Source organism: Thalassophryne amazonica, chromosome 16 (assembly GCF_902500255.1).
Source record: "Thalassophryne amazonica chromosome 16, fThaAma1.1, whole genome shotgun sequence".
In the NCBI taxonomy this organism is placed as follows: domain Eukaryota; kingdom Metazoa; phylum Chordata; class Actinopteri; order Batrachoidiformes; family Batrachoididae; genus Thalassophryne; species Thalassophryne amazonica.
Genome location: NC_047118.1, coordinates 66,733,214 through 66,757,710, shown reverse-complemented (window position 1 = coordinate 66,757,710; position 24,497 = coordinate 66,733,214). Strand labels below are relative to the sequence as shown.

The 24,497-nt window shown below is 40.5% G+C and overlaps 1 protein-coding gene across 4 annotated transcripts in view; it reads right to left on the bottom strand.

The window, feature by feature from the left end:
• Nucleotides 1-24,497, bottom strand: part of clec16a (C-type lectin domain containing 16A) — a 148,120-nt gene that overhangs the window by 5,969 nt on the left and 117,654 nt on the right. For all 4 annotated transcript variants that reach the window (XM_034189765.1, XM_034189764.1, XM_034189767.1 and 1 more), the window contains 4 exons: nucleotides 8,467-8,618; nucleotides 7,851-8,055; nucleotides 2,889-3,059; nucleotides 1,469-1,606 (listed from right to left, as the gene is read on the bottom strand). In XM_034189765.1, the coding sequence (XP_034045656.1) occupies nucleotides 1,469-1,606; nucleotides 2,889-3,059; nucleotides 7,851-8,055; nucleotides 8,467-8,618 (666 nt within the window). The remainder of the gene's footprint in view (nucleotides 1-1,468; nucleotides 1,607-2,888; nucleotides 3,060-7,850; nucleotides 8,056-8,466; nucleotides 8,619-24,497) is intronic.

Genomic DNA, 24,497 nt, shown 5'->3' with positions numbered 1-24,497 from the left:
TCCTTGGTCTACCAGTATGTTTGCCTTTAACAACCTTCCCATGTTGTTTGTATTTGCTCCAGAGTTTAGACACAGCTGACTGTGAACAACCAACATCTTTTGCAACACTGCATGATGATTTACCCTCTTTTAAGAGTTTGATAATCCTCTCCTTTGTTTCAATTGACATCTCTCGTGTTGGAGCCATGATTCATGTCAGTCCACTTGGTGCAACAGCTCTCCAAGGTGTGATCACTCCTTTTTAGATGCAGACTAACGAGAAGATCTGATTTGATGCAGGTGTTAGTTTTGGGGATGAAAATTTACAGGGTGATTCCACAATTTATTCCTCAGAATTGAGTGAGTCCATATTTTTTTCCCTCTGCTTGGTCTAAAAAAGTAACCGTTACTGACTGCCACAAATTTTTTTCTTGATTTCTTATAGTGTTTCTTAAAGCCAGAAAGTTGCCATTTGAAATAACTTTAGTTTTGTGTCATGTCTGTGATCTGCTTTTTTTCTACAAAATTAAACAACTGACTGAACATCCTCCGAGGCCGGTGATTCCATAATTTTTGCCAGGGGTTGTGTATATATATATATATATATATATATATATATATATATATATGTATATCCCAGTGGATTTTGGTTGTGAACAGTTCAGTCCATCAGTCTGACTGCAGCCAGAAAAAAACTTTTATGGAATCGAGTCCTCTGTGTAATGATGCTTTCTGCTCTACCTTTTCTCAGGCTACAGTGTGTTTGGGCCTGAGGAGACAGTGGGCAGGGTGGTGTGGGTCCCTGATCATGTGCTGTGCCCTGTTTTTGCATAGTTGACTGTAAATTAGGTCCATTGATGGAAGTTCAGTCCTGATCATTTTTCAGCTGTTTTTCATACTCTCTGGAGAGCCTTCCTCTCTGCCTAGGTGGTGTTGCCGTACCACACTGAGATGCCAGTGGTGAGGGTCTATGTAGGCTTAGCAAGAATTTACACTGAAGGAGTGATGCATGGAAGACAATGAAATAGCTTAAAAATAAAGTCAAGAAACCCTGAAGTAAAGAAAGAGTAATTTTGACCCAATATGGAGAACATGCAGAATATGGAGAATTATTTACCCTACTGGGGAAGCCAAGGGGAGGCCCCACAAAGATTGAATCAGGATGTCCAACTTACCAGCAAGACCAGACATTCTCCCAAAGACTGTTTGAAGCAAATATCAAAAAAATTCTATGAGCAGTTTTTCAGAAAATCATCAGGCATCACACCGCACATGAATCATGATGGCGTTAGCCTTATGGACCTTGGTCCATAACACTAAAAATCAATCTCAGATCCACATAAGAACTTGCACTAAAGTGAGTTAACGCTTCCCACACTGTGCTTCACAACAGTCTCCGTCACCACCTTTCTGCCCACTGATTGACGGCAGACAAAATGTTTGCTTTAGTATTAAGTAAGGAATGTGCTGTGTGTACGATGCGTATCACCTGCGGGGCTCTGTGCTGATATCGTACTTGCAGTGACAGAGTCACATCTTCCTGTGCTGCCACTCCCACTGGAGGGAGGCGACGGGGAAGACAGGGGGGAGGGACTGTGCTGTGACATGCAGTGAGCCACCGCAAAACCTGTGGAGAGCCACAAACACGTTACTGTACTCAAGAGAATCAAATCAGTCAGATTAGAAACTGATTATTTTATATTTCTTGCTATGTGTTGGTACACATAATGAAGATTTTTTTTTTAATGACTCATCCTGCACGCAAGCACGCATAAATTACAGCAATCAAATGTGACTTGGGTGCCAAACTCCTCCCTCATAAACCCATGTAAGAGCAACAGCAGTTCGAAGTGAAATTACAATACATGAAATCAGTAACTGTTTAGGGCCCTGTCACACCTTGATGATTTAGCCAGCGTATTCCGACTTGGCACATGCTAATTAAAAAAAAAATTCCACTGTTGGATGCATACATAGCATATTCATAACCAGTTGGACATATACATGTCATATTCTTAACTTATATATAAAATGTTTCAATGAATTTACACCAACAACTGCATATCGTGTTGCTGGTGTACGCAACATATGCCCAACAACAGTTCCACTTACGTAAAGCGTGCAGCAGTATTTTTTTTTTTATATCTATCGCCGTTAATACGCCATTGACACATTTAGTAAGTTCTGTGGTCGCCGGTAACACATCAAATAAGTTACATATAGGTTCACAGCATGTTACTCACAGCACATTCATGTTATAGGTTTTAGGTACTCTAAACATTATCTTGCCGTATACTTTAAGTCATAAGTATCATGTGTGGGTGTGTTCATAACCTACCTACAACTTATGTCCCGTGTATGCGGGATGTATGAGTCATACGCTGGCATACATCAAATATATTGTGCATACCCAAAATTTTTCAATGACCTCTCCATACTACGACCTATCTCAGTGTGCTTCATTGTGCTTTTAACTTATACAAAACTTACCCATAACTTATTATGTACTCCAGCTTATGCCAGCATTTTAATACACTTGGCATACGCCGGCTAAATCATCAAGGTCAATCTGTCAATCTGACATTTCAAACCTACTTAAACAAGATATTATTTTCTTTGTAACTTATGTATATTTATTTAAACATGAAACATATACTTAACTGGATGTAATCCGGTTAAAGTGAAAATAATCGTGCTTAAACATGCTTTATATGAATCTACTGAAAAGAAAGACTACACATTTAACTTAATTTAAAAGGTTTTTAAACCTGATCTGTCTTTTAACAAGGTTTAACTGGTTTGTAATATTATTACATTTTAATTTAGAGCAAGCAACGCCGATGATTTTCTCTCTTGGATTGCTCAGTTCCACTGTCAAACAGGGAAACTTCTGGCTCCCAGTATTTCACCTGGAACTTTGTCAACAGAGGCAAAAACCGATCTGTTGGCTGTGGGGTCATTGGGCGCACGTCTCGACTGTTCATAGAATCGGAACGGCAGGCCGCTGGGCAAAGCACTGGTTGTTTGACCAAAGCCCAAAACATCTGTTGCACTGGGCTGCACAGGCAGGTCCAACAGAGCTGCAGGAGAAACAAATGCTTCAAAATTTGCTTCATTGTGAAATAATTTCAGACGTACAGCTTCAGTCACATTTGGGACAAGATTCTCAACAAACGTTAAGTCATTTATTTATTTTAGACCAAAAACCATCCGGAAATTCAGACCTTGTTAAGGGTGTTGTGAAACTTCAGATATATCTGTGCACATCAAAAGGAAATGTGCCAGTGCAAAATAAACTGTAAATGAAATAACCTGTACTCACAAGCCACTTTATTAGGTACACCTGTTCAATTGCTTAACACAAATAACTAATCAGCCAATCACATGGCAGCAGCACAATGCATTTAGGCATCTAGATGTGGTGAAGACAACTTGCTGAAGTTCAAACCGATCATAAGAATGGGGAAGAAATAGGATTTATGTGACTCTGAATGTGTCATGGTTTTTGGTGCCAGACAGGTTGGTCTGAGTATTTCAGAAACTGGTGATCCACTGGGATTTTCATGCACAACCATCGTTTTACAGAGACAAAAAAAAGAAGACGATATCCAGTGAGCAGCAGCTGTGTGGACAAAAAAGTCTTGTTGATGTCAGAGGTCAGAGGAGAATGGGCAGACAGGCTGAATGGGGGACTGCGTAATGTCAATATAGACCAACATTTCAGAGGAATGTTTACAACACCTTGTTGAATGTATACCATGAAGAATTAAGAAAGTTCTAAAGCAAAAGGGAGTCCAAACTGGCACTAGTAAGGTGTACCTAATAAAGTGGTGAATGAGTGTACAGCAGTGTTCAGAATAATAGTAGTGCTATGTGACTAAAAAGATTAATCCAGGTTTTGAGTATATTTCTTATTGTTACATGGGAAACAAGGTACCAGTAGATTCAGTAGATTCTCACAAATCCAACAAGACCAAGCATTCATGATATGCACACTCTTAAGGCTATGAAATTGGCCTATTAGCAAAAAAAAGTAGAAAAGGGGGTGTTCACAATAATAGCAGCATCTGCTGTTGACGCTATAAACTCAAAACTATTATGTTCAAACTGCTTTTTTAGCAATCCTGTGAATCACTAAACTAGTATTTAGTTGTATAACCACAGTTTTTCATGATTTCTTCACATCTGCGAGGCATTAATTTTGTTGGTTTGGAACCAAGATTTTGCTCATATACTAGTGTGCTTGGGGTCATTGTCTTGTTGAAACACCCATTTCAAGGGCATGTCCTCTTCAGCATGAGGCAACATGACCTCTTCAAGTATTCTGACATATCCAAACTGATCCATGATACCTGGTATGCGATATATAGGCCCAACACCATAGTAGGAGAAACATGCTCATACCATGATGCTTGCACCACCATGCTTCACTGTCTTCACTGTGAATTGTGGCTTTGAATTCAGAGTTTGGGGGTCATCTCACAAACTGTCTGCAGCCCTTGGACCCACAAAGTACAGTTTTACTCTCATCAGTCCACAAAATATTCCTCCATTTCTCTTTAGGCCAGTTGATGTGTTCTTTGGCAAATTGTAACCTCTTCTGCACGTGTCTTTTATTTAACAGAGGGACTTTGTGGGGGATTCTTGTAAATACATTAGCTTCACACAGGCGTCTTCTAACTGTCACAGCACTTACAGGTAACTCCAGACTGTCTTTGATCATCCTAGAGCTGATCAATGGGTGAGCCTTTGCCATTCTGGTTATTCTTCTATCCATTTTGTTGGTTGTTTTCCATTTTCTTCCACGCGTCTCTGGTTTTTTGTCCATTTTAAAGCATTGGAGATCATTGTAGATGAACAGCCTATAATTTTTTGCACCTGCATATAAGTTTTCCCCTCTCCAATCAACTTTTTAATCAAACTACGCTGTTCTTCTGAACAATGACTTGAACGTCCCATTTTCCTCAGGCTTTCAAAGAGAAAAGCATGTTCAACAGGTGCTGGCTTCATCCTTAAATACGGGACACCTGATTCACACCTGTTTGTTCCACAAAATTGACGAACTCACTGACTGAATGCCACACTACTATTATTGTGAACACCCCCTTTTCTACTTTTTTTTTTTTTTTTTTTTTTTTTTTTACTAATAGCCCAATTTCATAGCCTTAAGAGTGTGCATAACATGAATGCTTGGTCTTGTTGGATTTGTGAGAATCTACTGAATCTACTGGTACTTTGTTTCTCATGTAACAATAAGAAATATACTTAAAACCTGGATTAATCTTTTTAGTCACATAGCACTACTATTATTCTGAACACTACTGTATCTAGTGCTCAGGTCATTTAATTATCACATTTACATCACAGAGCAAAGATAAATACAAAACAATTATATTCCACCTTATGAAATTAATGTGGAGATTCACTGCTTCTCTTTGATATGTACAGTAGTGTTCAGAATAATAGCACAAGCATTCATGATATGCACACTCTTAAGGCTATGAAATTGGTCTATTAGTTAAAAAAAAAGTAGAAAAGGGGGTGTTCACAATAATAGTAGTGTGGCATTCAGTCAGTGAGTTCGTCAGTTTTGTTTTGCAGAAGAGGTTACAATTTGCCAAAGAACACATCAACTGGCCTAAAGAGAAATGGAGGAATATTTTGTGGACTGATGAGAGTAAAACTGTTCTTTTTGGGTCCAAGGGCCGCAGACAGTTTGTGAGACGACCCCCAAACTCTGAATTCAAGCCACAGTTCACAGTGAAGACAGTGAAGCATGGTGGTGCAAGCATCATGATATGGGCATGTTTCCCCTATTATGGTGTTGGGCCTATAGATTCACAGGATTGCTAAAAAAGCAGTTTGTAGCGTCAACAGCAGATGCTACTATTATTGTGAACACCCCCTTTTCTACTTTTTTTTTTTTGCTAATAGCCCAATTTCATAGCCTTAAGAGTGTGCATATCATGAATGCTTGGTCTTGTTGGATTTGTGAGAATCTACTGAATCTACTGGTACCTTGTTTCCCATGTAACAATAAGAAATATACTCAAAACCTGGATTAATTTTTTTAGTCACATAGCACTGCTATTATTCTGAACACTACTGTAGCCTAAACACTTACTGTTGGTGAAACAAAACAAATGTGGGCAATTTTGTCTTTTTTTGAATTACAAATTTTATTTTTATTGGTATATTTTAAAAATAAATCCTATTTTGAATGTCTGTTTAAAACAGGAAAATCAATCAGTAACAAAATAATGAATATGATTATTAAACACAACATATTGTATTATGAATGCATAATGTGCTTTGTTTAGAAAACTTGCAGATCTGACATCACAGAAACATCTTGTAAAAAACACCATTACAGAAATGTGGAACACAGGGCCAGAAACTGTAACCATGAAGCTGCTGACCTGTACTGCTGGTAGAAAAAAACTCACCCAAGAGTTTACAGAAACAAAACACACACAAAAGAAATGGCCAGAAAATATGTAACTCTGCCCCCAACAAAAATTTTTTAACAGGATATAAACATTTATGTTTTGATTATAATTTAATCCAAACCAAACCAATATGAGTCAAACATAACTAAGTTTAACTTCCCTTCAGAAACTGTTTTTGAATCAGGATCCAGAGCCAGCTGCATGCAGCCGGGCTTCTCGCCCATGAAGTTAACCATCGACCGGGTCCTGGCTCTGTAAGTACTCCTTGAATGTAAGGTTGAATTTTAAAACAAGGCTTCTTAGGAGCCTACGTTGACTTTGGCAAAGTGATCAACACAATTCTTTGGGCCAATCATGAACCAGCACAGAAGTGCAGGTGGAGCAGACTGAGGAGGTGTACCCCCGTACTACGTATGTTGTGCTCCGATGACGTTCCAGTGATGAAACAATGTTCAAAAACACAAGGCAGAAAGTGAGGCAATAAATTAACATGTGCTTTTATTAGTTTTATTGCTGTTACATACAAAGATACAACATAAACTAAATGTGTCACTTTAGGCTCTGGGAAGATGATGTTGGCATATTCTGTATCTAAACCCTCAATCATTCACCCTGTACTGTGGCCTTTCAGAGAAACGTCTAAAGCCCGGTTCACATGACAGGATTTTAAAATTATCTTTAGATTGCCAAAACCTGTGAAAACCACACGTGAAGATAAAAAAATCATAGATCTAACAGTGCTGGTCGTACAGTGTGTGGTGTTCAGCCACACGGTAAGGACAACACCACCACACACGAACATTCACAGCTCAGACAGGAAATCTCGCAAAATCTCTCGAGATTAAACATGACTTCAGAGTAAACAAACGGAGATACTTTGTGGACTATTTAAAACAGAGGGAAAAAAAACAATAAAAAAAGAAAAAGAAAAGGCGTTCTTTAAAGGAGTGGAGACAGCACGACCACCGGACTTTCTGGTAAGTCGGAACAGCTGTTTTGATTTTATTTTCCGCTCTGTGCATCTGTCACCTCGCTTTCTGATTGGCTGCACATCAGATTCAGCAGGTTGCATGCTCGTTTTGGTTGGAGGACACAATACACACTGCGATATCGGGCCAAAAAAAAATCCAACATGTTGAAAATCCCAGATTTGCGATCGGCGCGCGCCGAACATCCTTCCGAGCAGATCAGAGCGCTCTGAACACACCACACATGGCAGGAATATCTGATAAGATTATCGTTAGCATCATCACGATTGTCGAGGTGTCCTTAAGATTGTTGGAAGGGGAAGATCGAGTCCGATATCGGCCTAATTATCCTGCCGTGTGAACCAGGCCTAAATTGCTTATCCGCAGCACAAGAGTCGAGTCTGGCAAAGATTCTGCTGTCGTGGTCACACTGAGAAGAATCCAATTAACTCACCTGCAATTCTCTGCATCTTCATACGTCGGGCCTGGATGCGGCCTTTGGCCAGTCTCTGTTTGGCGATGATGCACCGGATGTGGTCGGCAAAGATGAAGTTGGCCTGCAGGATGGGCAGCGGCTTGGCATGGGGGTTGGAGCTGGGTTTATGGATGACAATATTTAGTGCTCGGCTGTCGTCCTCTACACCAGACACCTGCATATCCTGTAGTGAGGACAGAAATAGTAAGGACGACAAACATGTTTCCACAGATATGGACCAAAAAAAAAAAAAAGAGTGAAGAAAAAAGTCAAGGAGATTGTTGTTGGAGGTGGAAGAGTAGCAAGTAGTTGGAATGTTATGTTGGTGCAATTTGTTTGACAAACATGTCAAACACCACCAGATCCAAAAGAATCAGTCAATCTGGGTCATTTTATAGCTACTGATAGCCACAAATGAGGGAACTCCCATCATTAAAAAACACAAAAAACAAAATATGTTAGGCAGTACATCAGGAATGGATGACAGAACCATCTCCGAAAGAAAAAAAATTATAATAAATATTTTTTATTATTATTTACAATTCAGTATTTCTGTGCATGTACATGCATGGTCGCACACACAAGTTTCCCTTACTTGCAGAAGTCCAGCAAACTTGACAACCCCCCACCCAAGGCGTTTGGTTTCTGGTTCCACAAGACTCATCTGGTAGATATCTACAGCAAGGAACCTCTGGGCTTGAATACCATCTTTACTGACCACCATGCAGGCTATTAAGTCGCTATTATCTGAGGAAAAAAAGACAATAAAATTAAATGCCAATATATTTCATTTTATATAATGGCCGAGTGGATCCTTGTCATTTCATTGGTGCTTTGTATGTCACGTGACAGATTATTTGTTCCATTTCCCATGCAATTTTTTTTTCATACGTTTTGTGCCATTGCATTCTGCAAACCCCGCCCACGCACACACTAATGGGTACGGTGTTTAGCTAAACACAGCAGAGTTTGTTTTACTGACGGACGACACACACACACACACACACACACACACACACACACACACACAAAACAACACCTTAAGCCAAATTAGGATGAAAGCTGGACAAATTTTTGACGTGATTTTTTTTTTGCTGGAGTGAGTAAGTACACAAAGCCTTTTTTTTTTTTGGAAGTGCACAAAGTCAGTGCATGGCATCACAGACTACATCAACAGAATTATTTTTGAAGTCCTATTTAAAGTTTGTGTTGGACTGTTAAGGAGCAACAAAATGTAAGTCCCTTTTCTGTTTATAAATTAATATAATATCAAATGACAAGGATCTATTTTAGCTGTTATATAAAACAAATAATGAATGTTTTTACATTCTTTCAATGGAATGCTGGAATGCACCATTCAACTCTGCTTTGCCTCATTGAATGGTATGTTCCAGCTTTCACCTGATGAAATATTTGGACCACTGAACTCAAACATTCATTATTTGGACACTGTAAAATCTAGGATGAGATCCCACCTGATGCAATACAGATGGGATCTCATCCCTTCATCATCCCTGCCAACATCCCCAGAAAAAAACTGAAGAAGACTAGAGCATGCGCACAGGCCGTGTAAGCGCTAATCCATTTAGCACAAAAGCTACATCTTTCCAATGTGACACACAGAGTAAATCAAAGCCTTTTAGGAGAAAGACGGTCCACGCTGATCATCTGAAATAGCTTACTGCACATTTAAAGTGAAGCAGCGCGTTTGTATTTAAAAAAAAAAAAAAACACAGTTTTGTCCGCTGGCTGTTCTCCGCTCTCCGTGGGGAGTGACTATTCGCCCAACGGCCGTCTGCTGTCTCTCTCTGCCCGGTGTGAGGGGCTCTCAGTGCTCCCCTCACACTGGGCGAGTCACAGCTCCGTTCCTGGCCACACTGACAAACAGTCTCTGAAAGAAGATCATCACTTTCTTCTGTGTTTTGCTCAGACTTGCACTAAGTGTTTCGCTTTTTAATTTTCGCTTTTTTGGGCAACACACAACACTTCACCAACATGGAAACTTAAATAAAATAATAATAAAAAACACTGCGAGGCTTGCATGTTCAACCTCGAGCTGAAATGCATCTGGTGAATCGCAGAGAAAGAGAGATTAAAAAAAAATAAAAAATTCACACAGGGACCCAGTCAACCAACCTTAAAAAAAAAAAAAAAAAAAAAAAAAAAGACTCCACCTTAAAAATGATTACATTTTACAAGTTGGGGAAAACAAAACCCAGAAAGCCACATCTCATCGCCACTTCACCAAAATATCAAGACTGTGACCTGACTTTGGCTGAGCTCCTGACACCGAGAAAGATCCAAAACTTGTAAATTAAAAAAAAAAAAAAAAAAAAGTAAAAGTACTTTTTATACGAGTACTTGAATAATTGCCAGAATAATCTATAGAATACTCGATTATTAAAATAATCAATAGCTGCAGCCCTGCTTTCTTTCAACAAAGTTTCTGTGATCTGTTTCAAGGTCCGCCTACAGCCTCGAGTACGCCGAGCATTTTCAAAAATGGTGAAAATAAAGGATGAGTATGCTTCTGTATCGAATAATAAACAGTTCTAATGGCTCCTTACCCATTTATACTGCATATAATGTGTCCAACTCTAAATTCTCCATTGGAAAAATAAGGCTAATTTGTTCTGTGTTGCCATTTTTCTGCGATATTGCTCAGCACTAAGCCAATGTAAAGTCCATGCGCTGTCTGGATCAACCATAATAATAATAATAATGAAAAAGCAAGGTCGCGGTGGGCATTTCACATTAAATATATATGAACAATTAGCCATAAATCTCGACTGCATGTACCCATATACTGATATTTGTTTTTGGATACCTGACCAGAATATGTGAATGTTTGGGAAAATAAATCTCAAGTCAGTTGCACTTTAAAATCATTTCCATCAAATATCTTTGTGTTGTTGTGTACCATATTCAGTCAAACTACAAAAAGTACTTTTGATTTGTTTATGGTTTTTTATTTGTTTATTTTATTTGTTTGAAGTTGTGGTTTTCACAAAAGTGAAGTAACATGAGTCAGTCCATGTGAAATAACCAAAAGCCTTCTTTCAGAATAATTATTTTTTTTTACAGTTTTAGTAAGCTATAAGCTGACAAATATGCAACTTTTACAGTTGCTAAAGACATGTATTACCTAAGAACTCTTGAAAATTTCACGCACTTGGACAAATAGTTCAAAAGTAATGACTTATTGAACTTAGCATCTTTTCTTGTACTACTCATTGTTCAAGTAAAATCAGTCTAATTTTTTAAAGAAACTGTTTTTAAAGCTTCAACATCTCAAAAACCAATAAAAATATGAGGCTAAAAATTTGTATGGGCTTAATAACATAATAATAACATTATTTTGTCTGGGGGCGGGGAATTCTGAGATCGTTAGTCTCGGACATTTTCTAAAACGTGATTTTACCCACAAATCAAATACTACTACCCCCCCCCCACCCAACCCCCACCACCCCAAAATAAACCCCCATCATTCTAGGATGCCTAAAACATTTCCACAGTACTGTTTATGGTTCTAAACTAATGATGGAAGAGTTAAAAATAAGTCATAAGTAAATGACATGGAAGAACCACTTCTAAAACTGTTCCCTGGAAATTCAACTTAGACATCTTCAAATGAGTCACAATATCAGAAAATAAATGGGTTATCAGATTATACATCTTGAAAATTATTCAGCAAAACCCCACACACAGTTACTAAGAAGTACTTCAGTAGAACCTGCATGTCACTACCAAAGCAAAATGACATTCAACAAGAACCTCATCTCCAAAAGGCCACTTCCGTTTCAGCAAAGACCATAATTATATATATATATATATATATATATATATATATATATATATATATATATATATATATATATATATATATATATATAGTGCAGGGGTGGTTAATGTACTTGGTTTCAGTGCAGAAGGTTCCGGGTTCAAATCCCACCCCTGCCACATTTCTCCATGTAATGTGGAGTTGCGTCAGGAAGGGCATCCGGTGTAAAACCTGTGCCAATTCAACATGCAGATCCACCTTGGATTTGCTGTGGCGACCCCGAGTGCAAAACAAGGGAGCAGCCGAAGGGACTTACTATATATATATATATATATATATATATATATAACAAACAAAAAAAAGACCCCCTAAACTACAAATCTTGATAAAAGTGGTAACTACAGGAAATGAATTGAAATAACTATTGTTACTGTCTGTAGAAATGGTAAAAGTAGTACTTTTCTGTAGCACTGTTCAATCTGATGCAGACTTAATGCACATTACAATGACACACACTCACGCTGATGTCAACGTACTGCCATGCCAGGTGTCAAACTGCACAATGGAAGGCACTTTGGCATTAAGGACCTTGTTGAAAAGCATTGATTTTTCCTGACTGATCAAGGAAGTGAACAAGGGATTCTTTGTTCACAACAGCAAATATCTGGTTTAGTTTTAGTCAATCCTAACTAAAATGTAATTTAGTTTTAGTCAATTTAGTCATCTGAAATTTTTGTTTCGTTTTAGTCTATTAAATATGATTATAGTCAACTAAATCTACAGGAGAGCTAGTTGACTACAATTTTATATTTTCTAACTGACATATGTTATGAATATGTCAGTTAGATGAGATGACATTTTAGTCAACAACATGACTAAAACTAAACCAAAATATGGTGCCAAAATTAACACTGGTTCAAAAATATGCCTCTCAAACCTCCAAAATCATTTACAAACAGGCACAAAGTGCAGGCTGTGGACTTTTCTCCAACATATCAAAGAGCATGTGAAGAAGTGATAAACCCACATCTGCTTGAGTTCACCACAAAGCCTACTTATAAGTAAACATGACATTTGGAACTGGTGACAGCCTGATCTGACACCAGACAGTCCTGAATCGCTCTAAATGAGTCAGCCCTATCTATAATTAGGTCAGGTTGGAGCAATGGTGCCACAATACATCGCAGTGTCAAATGCAAATTGGAAGCACCCTGGTTCCTGATTGGTAACCAACAAGACAAACCACTAGTCCATCCCCACCTCCTGAATGTAGATGGCTATATTCAGGAGGCCTTTTCCAGTTCCAGGAAACACACCACATGGCTATAGTGTAGTAGCTGACATTGCCACACAATGGATGCATATGACTCATCAGAGTCTCCCTAATGAGTGATATCAAGTTAGGACGTACGAGATGCTGTTCAACGGACCACCCATCCAAACAGCCCCCCCCACCATCTCTTTCATAATAATGGTGTCATCTCATGGAAGGCTAGAGATCATCTTTTTTTTCCCCAGTGTCGAGTTCTGAAATAAATTTACGATTCCAACCCTGCCAGCAATGCTCAAACAGGACCTATATGCAGGCTGGGCAACCACCTATAGTCCACGATGCAGTTTAATATCATGCCCTATTAAAAATAACTGGTTACTAAGAAGTTAATTAAATATTACACCATTTATTTTCCAAAGATCTTTACTTTGTACTTCGGAACTCATATTTCAGTCGTATGAAGAACTAGAAGGAAGAACTATATGGTAGGCAAGAGAAGTACTGCTGCTAGACACAATGATCTGCTTTAGCCAAATGCAAAGGGGTTACACTCTATGAAGAAAAAAATTCAAAGTATTTTAATCTACTTTTTACAGTTCATTACAGTCTAGGTTTCATTTTAAATATACTCAACAAAAATATAAACGCAACACTTTTGGTTTTGCTCCCATTTTGTATGAGATGAACTCAAAGATCTAAAACTTTTTCCACATACACAATATCACCATTTCCCTCAAATATTGTTCACAAACCAGTCTAAATCTGTGATAGTGAGCACTTCTCCTTTGCTGAGATAATCCATTCCACCTCACAGGTGTGCCATATCAAGATGCTGATTAGACACCATGATTAGTGCACAGGTGTGCCTTAGACTGCCCACAATAAAAGGCCACTCTGAAAGGTGCAGTTTTGTTTTATTGGGGGGGGATACCAGTCAGTATCTGGTGTGACCACCATTTGCCTCATGCAGTGCAACACATCTCCTTCGCATAGAGTTGATCAGGTTGTCAATTGTGGCCTGTGGAATGTTGGTCCACTCCTCTTCAATGGCTGTGCGAAGTTGCGACGACGAACTGGAGTCAGGTCGAGACCCCGATGAGGATGAGGAGCATGCAGATGAGCTTCTCTGAGATGGTTTCTGACAGTTTGTGCAGAAATTCTTTGGTTATGCAAACTGATTGTTTCAGCAGCTGTCCGAGTGGCTTGTCTCAGACGATCTTGGAGGTGAACATGCTGGATGTGGAGGTCATGGGCTGGTGTGGTTACACGTGGTCTGCGGTTGTTAGGCTGGTTGGATGTACTGCCAAATTCTCTTAAACGCCTTTGGAGACGGCTTATGGTAGAGAAATGAACATTCAATACACGAGCAACAGCTCTGGTTGACATTCCTGCTGTCAGCATGCCAATTGCACGCTCCCTCAAATCTTGCGACATCTGTGGCATTGTGCTGTGTGATAAAACTGCACCTTTCAGAGTGGCCTTTTATTGTGGGCAGTCTAAGGCACACCTGTGCACTAATCATGGTGTCTAATCAGCATCTTGATATGGCACACCTGTGAGGTGGGATGGATTATCTCAGCAAAGGAGAAGTGCTCACTATCACAGATTTAGACTGGTTTGTGAACAATATTTGAGGGAAATGGTGATATTGTGTATGTGGAAAAAGTTTTAGATCTTTGAGTTCATCTCATACAAAATGGGAGCAAAACCAAAAGTGTTGCGTTTATATTTTTGTTGAGTGTATATTTGAAAGTCCCACAACTCTGTCTGTATATGCCCAAATTTCCCTGCCATAAGCAAAGGTTTGGCCTGCTCATTGTAGACTTCTATAAGAGCCTCTTCACACATAACACAAAAGACACAGAAACCGGAAGACAACCTGTGAACCAAAAACAAAATGGGGAACCATGAAACATTCCACCTGCTGTCGGGAGGAACGCACGTTCAGACAGGTGTGCACGAAACCGTGGCGACGGTTTCATGCACACGTGTTTTCGCGCACGAACACAGTGCGAGCACGTGCAAAGTCACGCATGCAGCAGTGGAGCAAAAACTTAATAAAGCACAACAATTTATAATGGTTAATTCCTGTTATAAAGAGTGGATTTAGCCTCCGCCTAGACGGACACCAGGAAGTAATGAAATGACATGGAATTATTGTTCTCTTGTTCATGTTTTGCGTGATTTACCCGATGCGCTCAGCTCATGAAGAGTCGGCTCCCGTGTCATGAAGAGCCGGGCTCTCGCATCGTGAACACATCAGCAGTGATCCGCTGAAAATGTGATTTGTGTTTTAACTATTACAATGTGGGGAAGTGGTTAATGCGCTTGGTTTCAGTTCAGAAGGTTCCGGGTTCAAATCCCACCCCTGCCACATTTCTCCATGTAATGTGGAGTTGCGTCAGGAAAGGCATCCGGCGTAAAACTTGTGCCAATTCAACATGCAGATCCACCTTGGATTTGCTGTGGCGACCCCAAGTGCAAAAACAAGGGAGCAGCCGAAGGGACTTACAATGTGGGGAAATCCCGCAGTGACATGCACCTCGCAGGGGTGTCCCGTGGGGTGATTTCCCATACAGCATGATATTCAGCAGCTTTGCGGTGCACTGACATGACGGTCAGCTGGAGCAATATGTTTTAATTCATTCCCACGTGAGGACAGCATGCCGATGTCCGCGCTTCACGCTGTAGTTATGCAACTTCATATCCTACAAGCCAGTACAGGTGTTCCCGAGCTGTGGCTTGCGAGCACAGATATCTGAATAGCTGCATGTCGCAGGGGGACACGCCCACCTCTGTCAGCAGACCTCACAGAACAAAAACGCTCACTCTCTGTTGATTTGTTCTGTGATTTTAATTTCATATATGTATTATTATGTGTTCGTTCTGCATCTGTCTGATGTCTGTGTTGTAATGTAACACCTTGCGTGCATGGCCATGTCCAGCTGTCATTCGGCGGTCAGCTGACATGCACCGTATGTCCACAGCAAGAAACAAACAAACAAATTATATATATATATATATATATATAATATATATATATATATATGCACTTCTCGCCAGTGTTGTAGCAGCATAGCTGAAAAAAGTACTGTGCAGTTGGGCCGTTGCGCTGTTTCCAAGGGTGCGTATTAGCCATTTAAAGATGTTAATCATGACTACCAGGACTGTTGTTGCAGCAAGAAAAGAAAATCGTCCGCTGATTAATTCACGTAGTCGTCTTTTTTTTTTCCTGTTCCTCATAATGTGCCATTTCTGTGAAAAAGCGCACAAAGATTCTCTAGTGTGGACTGTGGGAGCTGCGTTCTCCTGCTGCAGGAGAATTTAGGAGATCTTCCCCCGCTGCAGGATAACTTTTCTAATAGCCGCGTTGTCCTGCTGCAGTGTGCCGTGCAGTGAGTGCTGCAGGCACGAGTTTTGTAGGGGAGACTGAGACTGTTATCCCCCAGAAAATTTTTAACTTAAAACTCTCTGAAAGGCTGTTGCCTGCATTTTGAGGATCAAATTTTGTCAAGTAGTATTGATATGTTGCATAACTAGACAATCATGTAACAGCTCAAAAAACGGTTTTAATAACACTGACCCAAATTGAGATCGGATCGAATCAAATTGAATTAAAATAATCCATTCTGATTCTTAAGAATCAGAATCAAATTGATTCTTGAAATCTGAATCGATACCCAGCTCTAATCCACACGCTATTTGTGCTGGGGGGCGGACGAGGACAACACACTCCACATGCCATTTGTGTGTGTGTGTGGGGGGAGGGCACAGTCACACGTGTTTTGCTAGGTTTTGCCACTTTCGTGTGGCACTTACACACTTTTCACAGACAGGTTGAATGTGATCACCTGCTCTCTACTATCGCACCATGTGCGCGAATAGCTCCACGTTTTCTAAGTGTGCAGCGAGCGGTGTTAGATGTTTGTGTGTGACACATGGAATTTGGCCGACACCTGCCAAGAGGGGGATTGAATGAGCAAACGCAGGGCATTCACTGTCTTTTGGCCGCTTGCATGCGCAAATGTTGTGGCGACAACTGTACGAGGCGTTTGAGGTGCCTCTGATTTTTCACGAGTGGCATGCAATTCCTCCTTCGTGTGCTAGTCGGCTTCAACCGTGTTATGTCTGAAGGGGCCCTAATACAAGTCAATGAAATGGATATCTGAAATGTCAGCGAGAGAGAAAGACTGCTCACCTTCATATAGCCACACATCTATTTTTGTAAACATGTATGGGTAATGGGTGAAGACATTTGCATGACTTGATGTTTATAGTTGGATAAATATTAATGTGTCCAATAAAGGGGGAAACATTTCAAAATTATTTAAAAAAAGTATCACTATGGTTTTTACAAAAGTTGTTAATGATGACTCCTATTTGTTGGCCCTGTTTTGTACATTATGTCTCAGAATTCATAGTTTTTGTGGTACTTCACCACTCATTATCAAGTCTCACCTTTTTTGGAACATTTGACCAGCTAAGAGTAGTTTCGGTAAAAGCAGGGATACGACACTGTCCTCAATCATGGTTTCTGGCACGTATGTCTCAGATCTGTTATGTTGCCCGGAGCGGAGATTGCATCAATAAAACACCCACATGTGCATACAAATAAGTCAGCTTGAACCTAAAGTGTCCATCTGTTTTAAAAGTGAATCTTTGCTGGACTCTTGTATCTAATACATTTTATGCTCAGTAATCACCAAACAAGTACAAAATACTGAAGCACTTATGTCACCCAAACTGCATCTGTGTTCAGTTGAAGGCTGTATCATAGTATTTTTTTTTAATTACACTATGTCTGCACAATCAATTACAGTGTAAATGGGGTGCATTTATATCTTGCTTTTCCATCTGCATTAGACGCTCAAAGCGCTTCACAAAAATGCCTCACATTCACCCTGATGTCAGGGTGCTGCCATACAAGGTGATCACCACACACACCGGGAGGAACTAGGGGATTAAGGACCTTGCCCAAGGGCCCTTAGTGTTTCTGGTCACGCTGGGATTTGAACCCAGATCCTCTGCTCTCAAGCCCAACAGCTTAACCACTAGACCATCACCTCCCCCAGTGTACAAATCCATCCATCCATCCATCCATCCATTTTGTTCCTCTTTATCCGGAGTCGGGTCGCGGGGGCAGCAGCTCAAGCAAAGCCGCCCAGACCTCCCGATCCACACACACCTCCCCCAGCTCCTCCGAGGGAACCCCAAGGCGTTCCCAAGCCAGCCGAGAGATGTAGTCCCTCCAGCGTGTCCTGGGTCTTCCCCGGGGCCTCCTCCCAGTGGGACGTGCCCGGAACACCTCTCCAGCGAGGCGTCCAGGGGGCATCCGGAAAAGATGCCCGAGCCACCTCAACTGACTTCTTTCGACGTGGAGGAGCAGCGGCTCGACTCCGAGCTCCTCCCAAGTACAAATTTCATGTTTAAATAGGATTTTAAGGTCAAACAACAGCTGGCATTTACCTTCTAGCTTTCTGATTATTAGGAACTTGAACACTTAATTAGTCAGAAATTTCCATCAGCCTACATGAGAAAAGGAGAAGAATTATGTGATATTTGGTGGAAACTTTAAGTCTCCTTTTATTAATGGCAGTGGACAGAAGCTACAATTCAAATGGCCAAAGAAATTAGGGGAAGTCTGTGGTTGAACATACCTCCGTGGGGTTCCCCCAACCCACACTCAGATTCAAATAAAATTAAAGCACAAATTCAACTTAAAATCTACAGAAGTTGGGGGAGTGTCAACTTCTTTGGTCACAAAAGCTATAACACACTTTGAGCTGATGCTTTGGGATTCATGGTAAAAGTTTCAATCATCAAATTACTTTAGAAGACAGTGATATTTTCCAACTGAGCTTTTGGTTTCACAGAGGAACATTTTTTCCCCTCAATTATTAGTCAAGAAAAATTCTTACAATGCCACCGTCTTCTCAAAATACGGAAGTTAAAACAATGAGGAGAATTAACAGTTTCTCAAATGGCAGCATGGTGGTTTGTTTCCAGAGTGGAAAGTTCCCGATGTGTCTCAGGCCAAACGCTCCCCGCCCCTAAAAATTGGTCCCCCTGCCTTCACTGCGCATGCATCATTTTGGAGCAGCGATTCACCAATTATGGCCGCATTTCTGCTTAAAACTGACTTTAGAATGATTTAAGAGGTTTTACTTTGTCATCTGACAGTTAATATCGCATTATTCCCTTTGATCGTTTTGGGTGGAGAGAGTCAAACTCAGAGAGTCAGACTCAGATGTGCTGCTGTGGCGCTCTGATCGCTCCCCTCTTTTATTATGAAGCAATGCTGAATTTATGTGGAAATGATTGTTGTAGAAAAGCTTCAGATATCTGTCGCAGAGATAGATGATGACTGGAGTGCAGTTTTATTCAGAAACAAGGTGATAATCGGTGAATTGCTGCTGATGCTCCGAAAAGACGCATGTGCAGTGAAGGCAGGGGGGACCATTCAGTCTGCAACACCAGTTCAAAACCACCATTGCCCATTCTTCATGTAATGTGGAGTTGCAACAGGGCAAGAACACCCAATTACCCCTTTAAAATAACTGATCCATATTGTGGTGGGCAGCACGGTGGCTTAGTGGTTAGTATTACTGCCTCACAGCGAGAAGGTCATGGGTTCAATTCCCGTGGCCTTTCACAGATCTGGCAACTTGCTTCCAACGGACCGCATGCTAAATTGACGCCCTTGTAATTGGGGGGAGGTGATGGTCGAGTGGATAAAGCATTGGGGTTGAGACCAGAGGATACTCGGTTCAAATCCCAGCCTGACCAGAAAATCACTAAGGGCCCTTGGGCAAGGTCCTTAATCCCCTAGTTGCTCCCGGTGTGTAGTGAGTACCTTGCATGGCAGCACCCTCACATTGGGGTGAATGTGAGGGCTTTGAGCGTCTGATGCAGATGGAAAAGCACGATATAAATGCAGACCATTTAGTTGTAATCACAACAAGGTTATATTTGTTTCTTCTATTTCTAACATTTCTTTTGGTTTTTAAGTGCATCTATTGTGAATCTTATTTAACTAAATTTCCCCTGTTGTGAATCTTTTTTCTTTCATTTTTTAAAATCATTTCTTTTATTACTGTAAATAACAGTCTAATACTTCTGTTAATTTTTCAGTGTAACTGCTGTGAATTGTAGCTCATTATTCTTAGGAGTGGTTAGATTAGCATTTTCGTTAGCAGTTAGCTTGCGCTAGCTTAGCTACATTATTTGATTTTATGGTGCACAAAATAGACTGCTTTATACTTTACATATATCCTGCGTGATGCTGGCAGAGAGGGTGGCTCTTTTAGAGAGCTGTGTCCGTAAGATAGAACAGCTTCTTAGTTCAGTGGAATTAGATGTTACGGGCACTCCAGATGAGATTAGTGTTGGGCCTGCTAGCATGCCCATTAGCATTAGCCTAGAATCACCGGTTATGGATGATGGCTTTTGGGCCATAGTTAGGCGGAGGAAGTCATGTAGGGCTTGGTGCCCGGTTGTGGTACCCCAATTACACTTGCGAAGTGTGAACCGGTTTTCTCCCTTGGATGTGACTGTTAGTCCTTTGAGCCCACGGATGACTTCCACTCCTATCTCCAGGCTGAAACACCGGGCTTTAGTGATAGGGAATTCTATCACTCGCAAAGTCAGGTTACAGAGGCTGGCTAACATTAAATGGATTCCTGGGGCCAGAGCTTCCGACATTGCCTATCATCTCAGGGTGCTGATGATGCAGAAGCGTAGACAGACAAAGGAACATGACACTAGATATAGCCACATAGTTATTCACGTCGGTGCCAATGATGTCAGTATGAAGCACTCTGAGGTCACAAAAATGGACGTAGAGAGGAATTTTGACTTTGCCAGTAAGATGTGTTAGCATCAATTAATAGTCTCTGGCCCCTCCCCTCCAGGGTAATGATGAGGTGTTTAGCAGGCTGACATTGCTAAATAGGTGGCTGGCACAATTCTGTAGACAGCAAGGCTTTAGTTTTACTGATAACTGGCCTTTGTTTTGGGGCCGCCACGGATTGTTCATGCCGGACAGGGAGGGTAACATTAGGACTTTATAGCAGGCCACGGAGCAGGTGATTAGAGACCCTGCAAGGCTTATGATGAATGTGGCTGTGGAATCCATTAGCTTAGCGGGGAAATTAGTGCAGAAAATCCACTATGGTGATAGTGCAGTTCATGTGGCAGAGTGGGGAAAGTCGTCCATTTGAGACTGTGGCCTGTCTCCACAGACATGTACATAAACATCATAGAGGGATATGCTTTGCAAACTTGACACCCATTATTACATTGGATAACTTTGAAATTGAGGATGACCCGCTGGCTGTTCCCGCAACATCACAGATTTTGTGTTTGCTACCTACAACCTGCGTGGAATGTCTCAACCCTAAAGCTACTCCCAGACATCTTATACAACCCCTGGCAAAAATTATGGAATCACCGGCCTCGGAGGATGTTCAGTCAGTTGTTTAATTTTGTAGAAAAAAAGCAGATCACAGACATGACACACAACTAAAGTCATTTCAAATGGCAACTTTCCGGCTTTAAGAAACACTATAAGAAATCAGGAAAAAAAATTGTGGCAGTCAGTAACGGTTACTTTTTTAGACCAAGCAGAGGGAAAAAATATGGACTCACTCAATTCTGAGGAAAAAATTATGGAATCACCCTGTAAATTTTCATCCCCAAAACTAACACCTGCATCAAATCAGATCTGCTCGTTAGTCTGCATCTAAAAAGGAGTGATCACACCTTGGAGAGCTGTTGCACCAAGTGGACTGACATGAATCATGGCTCCAACACAAGAGATGTCAATTGAAACAAAGGAGAGGATTATCAAACTCTTAAAAGAGGGTAAATCATCACGCAATGTTGCAAAAGATGTTGGTTGTTCACAGTCAGCTGTGTCTAAACTCTGGACCAAATACAAACAACATGGGAAGGTTGTTAAAGGCAAACATACTGGTAGACCAAGGAAGACATCAAAGCGTCAAGACAGAAAACTTAAAGCAATATGTCTCAAAAATCGAAAATGCACAACAAAACAAATGAGGAACAAATGGGAGGAAACTGGAGTCAACGTCTGTGACCGAACTGTAAAAAACCGCCTAAAGGAAATGGGATTTACATACAGAAAAGCTAAACGAAAGCCATCATTAACACCTAAACAGAAAAAAAACAAGGTTACAATGGGCTAAGGAAAAGCAATCGTGGACTGTGGATGACTGGATGAAAGTCATATTCAGTGATGAATCTGGAATCTGCATTGGGCAAGGTGATGATGCTGGAACTTTTGTTTGGTGCCGTTCCAATGAGATTTATAAAGATGACTGCCTGAAGAGAACATGTAAATTTCCACAGTCATTGATGATATGGGGCTGCATGTCAGGTAAAAGCACTGGGGAGATGGCTGTCATTACATCATCAATAAATGCACAAGTTTACGTTGATATTTTTGGACACTTTTCTTATCCCATCAATTGAAAGGATGTTTGGGGATGATGAAATCATTTTTCAAGATGATAATGCATCTTGCCATAGAGCAAAAACTGTGAAAACATTCCTTGCAAAAAGACACATAGGGTCAATGTCATGGCCTGCAAATAGTCCGGATCTTAATCCAATTGAAAATCGTTGGTGGAAGTTGAAGAAAATGGTCCATGACAAGGCTCCAACCTGCAAAGCTGATCTGGCAACAACAATCAGAGAAAGTTGGAGCCAGATTGATGAAGAGTACTGTTTGTCACTCATTAAGTCCATGCCTCAGAGACTGCAAGCTGTTATAAAAGCCAGAGGTGGTGCAACAAAATACTAGTGATGTGTTGGAGCGTTCTTTTGTTTTTCATGATTCCATAATTTTTTCCTCAGAATTGAGTGATTCCATATTTTTTTCCCTCTGCTTGGTCTAAAAAAGTAACTGTTACTGACTGCCACAATTTTTTTCCTGATTTCTTATTGTGTTTCTTAAAGCCAGAAAGTTGCCATTTGAAATGACTTTAGTTTTGTGTCATGTCTGTGATCTGCTTTTTTTCTACAAAATTAAACAACTGAATGAACATCCTCCGAGGCCAGTGATTCCATAATTTTCGCCAGGGGTTGTATATGCTACTCTGGAACCACCCCTAAATCCAAACAGTCCAACTATCAACCCCACTGAGGTCCTTAGTCTGGGTCTTATTAACATAATATCAATGTCCTCAAAATCACTGTTTATTTAATGATCTAAGTATGTATCACCACTTAGATATGATTGGGTTATGTGAAACCTGGCTTAAACCTACAGCTGTCCTCCCCTTAAATGAGGCCTGCCCACTGGTGTACACATTTAGTCACGTCCCTCATGATGTGAAGCAAGGTGGGTGTGTTGCTCTTATCTATAAATCGTTTAGTTTATTAGCTGTTGGGGGTCACAAATATAATTAGTTTGGACATCTGATTCTCCGCTTTGCCTTCGATGCTACATATTGCCAAGGTTCACAACAATAAAAATCAGCCCTAATACTTTGTCACTGTATATAGGCCCCCTGGCCCATACTCTTAGATGATTTTGGTGAGTTTATCTCTAACATGTCAACTACTGCAAATAACAGTCTGATTATTGGTGACTTCAACATTCATATAAATAAGCCTTGTGATCCCCTCTGCACGTCATTTATTGAAATTATAGATGTATTAGGATTCCAGCAACACATTCAGAATTCAACGCACATTAGTGGAAATACACTGGACTTGGTTCTCGCACGTGGTATTGCTGTCACAAATATTGACATCATGCCATTGATGCATCTTGCATCAATGGTTTCTGATCACTCACTTATTAGGTTTACAGTTTTGCTGCCGTGTTTAGTGGAACAACAACCTTATTGATCATTGCAGCAAAACAACTCCTCAACTATAACTGAACTCAAAGCTAGCCTGCCTGATATTTTAGCTTCACATGTGGAAAATGCCCAATTAGTAGACAGTCTTGTGGACAGTTTCAACTCAGTGCTCTAAACTACACTCAACACTCGACTATACTAAAATCACACTCCTCCAAAACACAGTCACCTTGGTTCATCGATTGCTTGTGTGACCTCAAGCATATGGCTAGAGGTCTAGAACGAAAAGTTCAAAATTAGAAGTATTCCACCTTGCGTGGTGCAATGCTATCTTAGACTTAAGCATGCACTACTGGCTACAAAGTGGGCCTATGACTCTGATTTGATCAACAAAAACAAGCATAACTCAAAGTTCTTGTTTGACAAAGTGGCAACACTTATTCATGGACATCCACCCGTAAGTCGCTCTCCTTTTACAGCACAAGACTTCTTGGATTACTTCGAGAAGAAAATAGATGACATTAGGTTAAACATATCCCAGCATGCCTTAACCCAGCCACTAAACCCTGCTATTGAGGCGGGTGCCATCACTGAGGTATTACCTAGAGTTACAGAATTTCATAGTATCTCACTAGGCATGCTGACGCAACATGTAACGTCTACAAAAAACACAACCTGCTTATTTGATCCTATACCAACAAAACTGTTTAAGGATCTGTGGCCCACTCTTGGGCCAACTGTGC